The 10,376-nt window shown below is 36.2% G+C and overlaps 2 protein-coding genes across 5 annotated transcripts; both read left to right on the top strand.

The window, feature by feature from the left end:
• Positions 1 to 212: 212 nt before the first annotated feature.
• Positions 213 to 5,040, top strand: VRN5 (Fibronectin type III domain-containing protein). Of its 3 annotated transcripts, none has more exons than XM_078969493.1 (5): positions 213 to 373; positions 1,106 to 1,155; positions 1,867 to 1,966; positions 2,735 to 3,603; positions 3,689 to 5,040. In XM_078969493.1, the coding sequence occupies exons 4-5, from the start codon at positions 2,835 to 2,837 to the stop codon at positions 4,753 to 4,755; spliced, it is 1,836 nt and encodes a 611-aa protein (XP_078825619.1). In that variant the 5' UTR covers positions 213 to 373; positions 1,106 to 1,155; positions 1,867 to 1,966; positions 2,735 to 2,834; the 3' UTR covers positions 4,756 to 5,040. The 3 variants fall into 3 exon arrangements, with proteins under 3 accessions (XP_078825619.1, XP_078825620.1, XP_078825618.1); XM_078969494.1 differs by having other exon boundaries at positions 1,055 to 1,155; XM_078969492.1 differs by lacking the exon at positions 1,106 to 1,155.
• A 1,193-nt stretch (positions 5,041 to 6,233) lies between these two features.
• On the top strand, positions 6,234 to 9,905 carry HCF101 (ATP binding protein). 2 transcript variants are annotated; one of them, XM_078969495.1, is made up of 16 exons: positions 6,234 to 6,425; positions 6,535 to 6,672; positions 7,003 to 7,145; positions 7,234 to 7,284; positions 7,390 to 7,545; positions 7,633 to 7,776; positions 7,862 to 8,004; positions 8,089 to 8,158; positions 8,223 to 8,318; positions 8,437 to 8,526; positions 8,656 to 8,709; positions 8,777 to 8,900; positions 8,985 to 9,109; positions 9,218 to 9,340; positions 9,412 to 9,480; positions 9,639 to 9,905. In XM_078969495.1, exons 1-16 carry the CDS (start codon positions 6,359 to 6,361, stop codon positions 9,645 to 9,647), a joined length of 1,602 nt encoding a protein of 533 aa, XP_078825621.1. In that variant the 5' UTR covers positions 6,234 to 6,358; the 3' UTR covers positions 9,648 to 9,905. The 2 variants fall into 2 exon arrangements, with proteins under 2 accessions (XP_078825621.1, XP_078825622.1); XM_078969496.1 differs by having other exon boundaries at positions 9,626 to 9,905.
• The last annotated feature ends 471 nt before the right edge of the window (positions 9,906 to 10,376 follow it).

Genomic DNA, 10,376 nt, shown 5'->3' with positions numbered 1-10,376 from the left:
TAATAAAGAATGAACAATTACAAAAGTAATCAACCGCAACAACGCGCCGCCTGATCATGTAGGAAACACGTCCCTACGATCGTAGAGTCAAATAGTTATTGCTGTACTTTTTCCGGCTCAGCATCCAACTGCTTCACTTTTCTAACTGAATCCGGTTCCTCACGCTCCCTCATTCGCGTGAATCTCACCCTACGTTTTAAGCAAGCTCCAATTAGCTTTCAACAAAAAAAACCCAAATCGAACACAATTCCTCACAATCAACAAACTAACAGATTAGAAATTCCATTTTCTCCCCTCTCCTTGCGTACCAAAGCCTCCCGTTTCCATAAATAAAAACCCTAATTTCCTCCCTGATCGCACACATTCTTCACAGGTATCTTTTCTTTGATCCGCTAACATCTTCATAGCACACATACGTTTATGTTCATAGAGTTTTCGTGTTTTTCTAGAACTCGTATCCATGGGGTTTTATGTTCAGATCCGCCACTTTTTTAATTTTTTGATTACGATTTGTTTGACGATAGTGTAGCTTCTTCATGTTTGAAGTTTTAATTTCTGCGATTGTGGTGTCCTGCTATTATGTTTTGCCACCTGCTGTTTCGACCGCTGTTCTGATATATCAACGCGTTTTTTCTTTCTCGAAAGAATGGTTTTATTAATGTTCTTTCTTTTATGTCTAAGATTCAACAATGTACGAAGAGGAATTGAACAAAATGTGATTCTTTTTCTTCTTTGGTTATTTGGAGCCTGTGATTGTAAGTAGGAGCCTGTCTGTGTTAAAACGTTAAGGGCTGAATGATCAGGCATTGCATTTTGTTGGTAAGATTCATAGCAAGAAATTTGAGCACTTTATTTATAAGTAAAAAGAATCCCTAGTTATATCTTGGTTCAGACCCCTCACTAACATCCATTCATTTCATTAAAACTTGCCAGAGATATTCCGAGAAAACCTCAAAGTGATATGTTTGAATGAGTTCAACATTGTTTAATTTCTTTTCTTTCATTTAGGAAGTTATGTTTTGATAAACCCCTTTTCACATTGAACACTGTATAGTTAGGATTCAGGGTAAGGTGATGCTGAGTTTTTGATGCTATATCATCACAGGGAGGGTTATTTGAGCATCAGGGACATGGGGGATAAACTTGTTGCTAAAGGTGATGCTTTAATCTGGATTTTGATCTTCCTATGTCTTTTGTAACCCTTTGATTGAACATATGTAGCCTCTTTTTCACATTCGCCAAGTAACCAACCTTTCTCATTTGCATGTTGATATGCATTGAGCCTTTTGTTAGTTAATTGGGAAACTGGATATGACGATTGTGATCGTGAACACGTGGTTTGCTTTGATTTTTTTTCTTAATTCGTCAGAAATATTTTTTTATCCCCGAATATCTATCTAATTAATGCCATAATTACTATATAATAGTTGGTGTTGAGGCCGTATAGGGCTAAAATCAAAACCCTAAGGAAGCATAACAACACCAATGTGGCTCTTTCATCGTTAACTTTCGATATTTTGTAACAAAATTCCTGTCCCAAATCTTTGTGAACCAGATTTTGATAAATGTTTGAGGTTTAAGATATCTCGTTACGCATTCCCATGAGCAGTTTTTTCTTCATAATTTGACTTAGACAAAGATCTTAACCTTTTCTATTGCTTAATTAACTTCTGAATCTGTAAGATATAAGCAAATATGTTACACTAGATTCTGATATCTGGTAAGCAGAGAGATGGATTGTGTTGTCTGTTATTATTAGCTCAAAGATCGTATCACGGGCTGTTCTTTTTTCTTTAATTAAAGTAAATCCCTTTTGTGTTTTTTTATACTTCTCATTCTGATCATACTGTGATATGTGAATTGCAGGATTATTTTCCCTCATTCTCAACAACATAGGAAGCGAAGAAGATTGCTGTTCTGCTGTGAGTGCTAAATCTGCAGCTATGGGGAATCACTAAGATCTACAGTAAGTTCCCAAGTCTTTTTTTTTTCCTTTCATTTTATGAACATAGTAAATTGGTTTAGAAAATGTCATCAAAGATGTGTCGTATTCAATGTAAAACCTCAGCATGAGATTGTTTAACTTGTTAAGATTTTGGAGCATAATGATGATTCTGCTTCTGTTGATTTTAGGTAGTGTTTGGTAATCAGGGAAGGAATGGAATGAGAAAACCTATTTGTTTTGTCCAATGGATTGGAATAGATCATTCCTAAAGGAATATGATTCTGGACCATTTTGTTAATTTTCATTCCTTAGCCCTAGGTTTTTTTCTTACTATTTTTTTTAATCTTCATTCCATCATGGAATGGAATGAAAAACTACAACATAACCCATTTTTGTCTTTTCGAAAAAAACCGTTAATTTAAGTAATAATTGTTTTTAGGGTTAATATCGCAAACGAGTAAAACGAACTATTTCTTTGCAAAATACTACTTGATTTAATAAATACCATAAAAGGGTAACGAAGTTTTTGTTGTTGTTTTTTTTTTTCACAAAATACCATTAAAATCAGTGAAATAATGGAATTTTGTGAACATAAACTTATAATTGCTTATAAACAGTGTTAAAATTATACATTGTATTTACATAAAAAAAAGTTCGTATGAAAATTAATCTCATTCACTCATTCCATTATATATTCCATTCTGTTCCATTCTATCCAACCAAAACAGAAAGACGTTGTATCTTGTTTATTCTTACTATTTCTTCTACTCTACACTTTTCAAAAAACAGACCCTGACATGATGCTTGAAGAAGTCTAGAAGAGTTTTTGAAGTCTGGTGATCTCCTTTGTATTTTTCTTTGAAGCAATCTAACCAAATCACCAAGAAAGATGAACAAGAAACCTTCAAAGAATCAGGATTCCAAGAAGACTTCCTCAAGCCCTAAAAGCCAGCAATCTTCAAGAAAACAAAACAGAAAAGGGGAAAACCCAATTCGAATTCCACCAATCGCAGACCCATGTTCCGATTCCAGATGCTCAAGCACATGGATCTGCAGAAACTCCGCCTGTAGGGCTACACTCTCCATTGTCGACACCTTCTGCAAGCGTTGTTCATGTTGCATATGCCATTTATTCGACGATAACAAAGACCCAAGTCTTTGGTTACAATGCACATCAGAATCCGATTCCCTTTCCGTTTCCCAATCAGCAGAATCATGTGGCTTATCTTGCCACATCGAGTGCGCCCTCCAGCGTCGCAAGGTAGGCGTCGTTGACCTAGGTCAACTCATGCAGCTCGACGGAAGTTATTGTTGCGCTTCATGTGGGAAAGTCTCAGGCATACTTGGATACTGGAAGAAGCAGCTCACGATTGCTAAAGACGCCCGCCGTGTCGACAGTCTCTGCTACCGGATTTATTTAAGCTTCCGCCTCTTCGATGGCACATCAAGGTTTCACGAACTTCACGAGATAGTCAAAGAAGCAAAGACCAAATTGGAAACCGAGGTGGGCCCACTCAGCGGTGTCTCCGCCAAGATGGCACGTGGCATCGTTAGCAGACTCTCCGTCGCCGGTGAAGTCCAATCACTCTGTAACACCGCCATTCAGAAAGCCGATGAAATTTCCTCTACAGTTTCTCTCGCAGCCCTAGATATTAAAGGTACGTGACTGTTATATGTTCTTTTCGTATAATTCTCCTTCTCAATTCCTTTTTTTTTTTTTTTTTTTTTTAAAACACTTTACAGAAGGTTCTCTCCCTGCTGCTTGCAAGTTCATCTTCGAAGAAATAACACCTTTTTCCGTAGTTCTCGTTTTAATCGAACTATCTACAGCTTCATGTAGCGATATAATCGGATTTAAATTATGGTACTCCAAAACGGCAGAAGAAGCACACACAAACTCAAAAGATCCCGTTTCAACTTTTCCTCGATCTCAACGAAGAATCCTGATTTCAAACTTAAAGCCGTGCACCGAATACTCGTTTAGGATCGTGTCCTACACAGAAGCCGGCGATTTAGGACACTCGGAGGCCAAATGTTTCACTAAAAGCGTGGAAATCTTTCACAAAAACCCTAATTGTGTTACGATTCCTCACGAAGAAGGAACCTCCGGCACCAAAGACGTCGAATCCGACTCCGGATTTAAAGTCCGTGACCTCGGCAAAATCCTCCGGTTAGCTTGGATCGAAGAACGAGGCTACCTAGACGATATAACCGGTTCGGATCTGAGTCGACTCAGTCAGATCATGAAACCGGAAATTTCAAAACCCGATGAACCACCGTCTACTTCACGTGCGCTCGACCTGAATGTTGCTACAGTTCCCGATTTGAACGAAGAGTTGGTTCCGGTGAACGAGTCGTCTAATGCTGACGTGGATCACGGTAGCGGTGGATCTGAAAACTGGGCGCATCCTCAAGGGGCCAATGGGAATGGGGAAGTGCCAACTGTGGAGTCGCGTGCTGACGTGTCTCGGAAGAGGCCAGGTAGGACAGAGGCGAATGACTGCGATACGAACAGTGCCAGTGCGTTGATAAACATGTCACCGGGTGATTTGGATGGAAACTTTGAGTACTGTGTGAAGATGATTCGCTGGCTGGAATGTGAAGGGTATATAAAGCAAGAGTTTAGGTTAAAACTGCTGACGTGGTTTAGTTTGAGGTCAACGGAACAGGAAAGGAGAGTGGTCAACACTTTTATACAAACACTCATGGATGATCCCAGTAGCTTAGCTGGACAGTTGGTTGATTCGTTTGGTGATATTATAAACAACAAGAGGCCTAGAAATGGGTTTTGCAGTAAGTTGTGGCATTAAGAGGGACAAACAAAGTTGTCATGTCATTGGTGGATCGTTTTAGCTCATTCCTTGGTATATCCATTTTTTCAAATGCTAGAGCAGGATACCCTCGTAATTTCGTAGCAATTTGAATCAATTTATCAAGTTTATTCGTCATTTTACATTTTACATTTCGGAGGTATTTGTTTCATTATGTAACCAACGTATCTAGTCGGTTTTACCTTGTGTTAGTCACACAAGCATTTATGACTGCTTAATTTCCTTACTAAAATGCTTGGTTAGTTAATTACATCGGTTGCGTTACGTGGGTGTTTGCGATAACTTTTTAAAATAGCTTATTAGCTTTTAGGTTTTTAAAAAGCTAATAAGCTAAAAAAGTGTTTTGAGTTTTAAAAAGTTTTTTGGATAGAAAAAAATAAAGTTTTTAAAAAGTTAGAAAATTCTAGCTTTTTAGTTTTTTTAAGTCATTTTACTTTTAAAAAACAGCTTTATTTATCCGAACAATTTTTTAAAATAAGCTTTTCCTAAAAATCATAAATTAATAAATATTTTTCTTAAAAATCATATTTGCTAAAAAAGGTAATCCAAAAATGCTCTATATTTTTAGTAAAGTCAGTTAAGGGATCCATGAAAAATCAAAATGTTTATAGTACAATGATAAATGTGTTGATGTGATGTCTCCTCCTGTTGACAAGACATCTTTTCTGTTGACATGACATCTTTTGATGTGCTGACGTGATTTCTTTTCTATTGACATGATACCTTTTGATCTATGTGATTTAAGGGTTAAGGAGAAGAAGATTGGAGAGAATGGTATCTATGAATTACATTTCCTTCTCATGATATCTTTTGATCTATGTGATTGAGGGTTAAAGAGAATAAGGTTGGAGGGATTGGTATTATAAAAATTATATTTCTTTCTTTTTCTGATACGTAGGAGCCACATCATTTATACTTTTATGTGAATTTTTTTACCACAACTATTGTAGAGAAAGAGAGAAGAAGAAAAAGAAAAACGCATGAAGGAAGAGAGAGAAAAAAATAAGTGTGATAGATTTTTGTAGGGGGAAGGGGGTGAAGGCGGTGTTTTTTTACCTATGTGCCATTGAGTGTGGCCAAATCATGATTCACTCACTTGAATCTAAATGACTCTCAAAGTCAAATGGTTGCTAATTAAGTTATATAATTAAGTTAAAACCTAATCGAGTCTGAACATCTTATCAAACCTATTAAAAAAACATAACAAATGTTTTTAATTATTGTATCAAACACAATCGAACCAAACCCAATAAAAACATATCAAACATGTCTTTAAAATATGTATTATGGATAGTTTTGGTAGAAAACTTTACGTTGTGTATTTAATTTCAATCAATGAAAGTTCAGGGGTACATTTGAAATTAAAGAGAATCCGTGGTATATAACAAAACCAATTAAAGTTCAGGGGCGCATTTAAAACTAATAAAACTTGGATAATCAGTGGTGGCCAGAAAAACTCCACAACGATCCCATAACGAGCGAATTTTTTGAGTCGGATGACACCAAATGTGAGGCTCACAAGTATCATCAGACTCCCTTCAATCCTCTTTCTCTCTCTCACACACGCGCGCAGGGAGAAGACATGCGGCTTCTTCAAGCTCCAGCTTCTGTGTATGTGACTTCACAATGCTCAAAGTCTCAATCCAGAGGTAGTACCTTTTAGTCTCCGTATAAACACTGCCTGTGTGGTTTGTAGTTGTTGATGCAGTTTTAAGCTTTAATTGTTGGATATTTGAAGTAGAGAAACTTTAATTTTAGGTGGAAATTTTCTGGAGAGACGTATTCTGCAATCCGCCATTAACGAGTCTCTTTTCTCCCGAAGAATTGTACGACAACGATTTTGTGTAACACGTAGGACCGTGAATCCTGTTTCTGCTACAGCTGCTTCTCTTGAAGGTGAGTGCGATTTTTAATTTTTACTCATTTTGTCTTCGGAATTTACTTGTGGAAATTAACTTCGTTTTCTTTAAGAGTTAAATTTGTTAAGATAAAGTTCGGATTAAAGCCTAGTTTGGTAGTTTACTAGGTGCTGTGTTAGGCAAACCACTAATAATTTCAAGTTCAGCATCAAAACTTTGATTTTAGAGTAGATAGTACAGACGTGATTATTGACAACTATGTAGCAGAAAATCAGAATCTGATGATCGACCTCCATGTTATATCGTTCGTTTTCTTTTATTGATCCAATCACTACCTGATAAACATATCTTACTCTGCTGTTTGTAGCTGATGCTTCATCAATATTGACAATAGAAGCAGAAAACGATGTGTTAAAAGCCTTATCTCAGATTATTGATCCAGACTTTGGGACTGACATTGTCTCATGTGGATTTGTGAAGGACTTACATGTTGATGATGCTTCAGGAGAGGTGTTTTAGAACAGAATGTAATGAGTTCCATAGAGACTATATTCATAAAGATTTTTATCCTCACTCAACCTTCAATTTTATATCTCAGGTTTCATTTCGGTTGGAGCTCACAACACCAGCATGTCCAGTCAAGGATATGGTAATTGAAACACAAACATCAAATCTTTTATGAACAAATTTTAGATCTTATTCTATTTTCCAGTAATAAGAGAATCAAGTAAAGTATTTCTTTTTGTAATTGCAGTTTGAACAGAAGGCTAATGAGGTTGTGTCAGCTCTTCCTTGGGTCAAAAATGTCAAAGTGACAATGTCAGCACAACCTGCAAAACAGATTTATGCAGCACAACTTCCTGCTGGGCTACAGACAATATCAAACATAATTGCAGTTTCAAGTTGCAAGGTCACAACTTTTCTAATATACACTTTTTCTGTTAACTGCATATCATGACTAATTATTCAGGGTAAACATCATTTGTAATAACCATAGGGAGGTGTGGGAAAATCAACTGTGGCTGTAAACCTGGCATACACTTTGGCTGGAATGGGTGCTAGAGTCGGAATCTTTGATGCCGATGTTTATGGTCCTAGTTTGCCAACTATGGTCTCCCCTGAAAACCGACTTCTTGAAATGGTAATGTAATTATTAGTTTATTACTATCATTATTCATTTAAAAATCTATGATTCAATGTGATGTGAAAGTATTCTTCTGTTCTAGAATCCAGAAAAAAAGACCATTATTCCAACAGAATACATGGGAGTCAAAATGGTATCCTTTGGATTTGCTGGACAAGGTCGTGCAATAATGCGGGGCCCAATGGTTTCTGGAGTCATCAACCAACTACTAACTACTACAGAGTGGTATTACTATCACACAATTACTATTTACCATTACATTCTTCCTATTAATTTCAACCTTCAATAACAAGTACAGATAATGTACAGGGGAGAGCTTGACTATCTTGTTATTGACATGCCACCTGGCACCGGTGATATTCAACTTACCTTATGCCAGGTTCTTCTTCTTTCATGTTGCTTATAATATTTAAAAAAAAAAAAATCTAACTTAAGAGTTACAGGTGGTCCCTCTGACTGCTGCTGTGATAGTCACTACTCCTCAAAAACTTGCATTCATTGATGTCGCGAAAGGAGTCCGCATGTTTTCAAAGCTCAAGGTGTGTAATGTGTAATGTGTAATGTGTTTGCTTTAAAAGTAAAATTTAAAAAAGTGTTTATTTATATAATTATATATATAATCCTGCCAACCTGGCAACCTTGTGTGTATGCTGACAGGTACCATGTGTTGCTGTTGTTGAGAACATGTGTCATTTTGATGCGGATGGAAAACGATTTTATCCCTTTGGTAGAGGATCAGGCGCACAGGTAAGAAAAACGTTGACTAAATAATACTAAACAACCATCTAGTGGGCCACTGTGTACCTGATTTATCAGAGTCAGACAGCTCAGGGGTTGGTGGAAGAATAATAACAGAGACCATATTGTGGCTTGCAGGTTGTGGAGCAGTTTGGAATCCCTCATTTGTTTGACCTTCCAATCAGACCAACTGTAAGAATTTTTTTAAAACTATAATTAATTTGTGTAAAAAAAAAAGATAAATTTATTATTTTGACAGCTGTCTGCTTCCGGGGATAGTGGAATACCTGAAGTGGTGGCTGATCCTCAGGGCGAAGTCGCTGACATATTTCAAAATCTAGGAGTTTGTGTGGTACAACAATGTGCAAAGATCCGCCAACAAGGTATGTTGGATTTATTTTATTCCAATATGTTTTTTAATTTATTTCCCTCAATGATGACATGGAATAATCATCTTCTTTTCACAGTATCAACTGCTGTGATGTATGACAAGTCTATTAAGGCAATCAAGGTGAAAGTGCCTGATTCAAACGAAGAGTTTCTTCTACACCCTGCAACTGTTCGACGAAATGACCGTTCTGCCCAAAGTGTGGTACGTAATCTTTCAGATTCTTTATTTCAAAAAGGGTTAAATGCAAGAAACGACAATGCACTTTCGTTTATATGTTTATTATAAAATATAAAATCGGGTGAATTACAGGATGAATGGACAGGGGATCAAAAATTACAATATGGTGATGTTCCAGAAGACATAGAACCTGAAGAAATTCGACCCATGGGAAACTATGCAGTTTCAATTACATGGCCAGATGGCTTTAGTCAGGTATCTCCACTTTCTCATACAAATTTTTTACTTAAAACAATATTTTTGATATATATTTTTTTTGTATTTAGATTGCTCCTTATGATCAGCTACAAACAATGGAACGGTTGGTTGATGTACCCCAAAAAGTATCCGCGCAGGTTAGAATGCCAGAATAGGTTGTACTGTGTTTGATGTGACTAGACTGATGTCAGTTGATGAGGCAAACGCAGTACAATTTGTTATGTTATGTCTTGTATGCTTACTAGTGACTACATCTAATTAAAATTTTTGAAGTGTATTTAGTGAACATTTGTAGGCGAGGTGAAGTTGAGGTAGATATTAGAGATCATGAAGATTCGTCATGTTGAAGCTTAAGTTATTTTATGTCCGAGAAGTGAAACAGCATACAAGAAATGAATTCTATGAGGATATATATTCCTTTTTTTTTGATGTACGATATGTACATATATATGTGTTTATCCTTGTAGCTCCCAAGAGTGTTGTACTTTGTGAACCCCTACATGGTTCACATCATGTTATTTCTTTTATGATATTTTGTAACCACATGTTAGGGTTTTTATTACTGAGGGAAATTTTAATTATAAGAGAGATAAAGACTATAAAAAAAATTATTTAGGGTTAACTTAGCTAAAATCCTAAATAAAATCTTAAAATACAAAATGAACCCGATAACTTATATCCAAAAACTTTTTATTGCTTATATTTAATATAAAGTAGTTTTTTTTATTCAATTAAAACCACGAAACGAGGCATTCATTTGTGATCATCTGCATTGCTCATGTCTTTCATTGTTTGCAGTGTAATTGATATATATTTATTTTGAGGTCAAATTAGGACGAAGATAATTGATAATATGATGTGAAAAGAGAGGTTTGATATCAAGCTTACACTTTTTTACATAAATGCAATTGTCCATAGACAATGTATCTTCATCACGCAACCAAATCTAACACCCACCGTCTAATAAATGATCTCACCTATCTTATGTTGCTACCATTCATGACGATTTAAAGTTATCATAATTCAAAAAAGG

The sequence above is a fragment of the Lactuca saligna genome, chromosome 8, assembly GCF_052625555.1.
Source record: "Lactuca saligna cultivar CGN05327 chromosome 8, ASM5262555v1, whole genome shotgun sequence".
Lineage (NCBI taxonomy): Eukaryota > Viridiplantae > Streptophyta > Magnoliopsida > Asterales > Asteraceae > Lactuca > Lactuca saligna.
Note: the sequence above shows the minus strand (reverse complement) of the source record. Positions and strands in the feature narration are given on the sequence as shown.

What these genes read in the sequence shown, in the direction of transcription:
- HCF101 (XM_078969495.1), top strand. Translation starts at nt 6,359, where the DNA reads ATGCGGCTTCTTCAAGCTCCAGCTTCTGTGTATGTGACTTCACAATGC. An exon ending in TTGATGATGCTTCAGGAGAG is followed by an intron (nt 7,146 to 7,233) that starts GTGTTTTAGAAC and finishes TTTATATCTCAG; the next exon opens with GTTTCATTTCGGTTGGAGCT. An exon ending in ACCGTTCTGCCCAAAGTGTG is followed by an intron (nt 9,110 to 9,217) that starts GTACGTAATCTT and finishes GGTGAATTACAG; the next exon opens with GATGAATGGACAGGGGATCA.
- VRN5 (XM_078969492.1), top strand. Translation starts at nt 2,835, where the DNA reads ATGAACAAGAAACCTTCAAAGAATCAGGATTCCAAGAAGACTTCCTCA. An exon ending in CGCAGCCCTAGATATTAAAG is followed by an intron (nt 3,604 to 3,688) that starts GTACGTGACTGT and finishes AACACTTTACAG; the next exon opens with AAGGTTCTCTCCCTGCTGCT.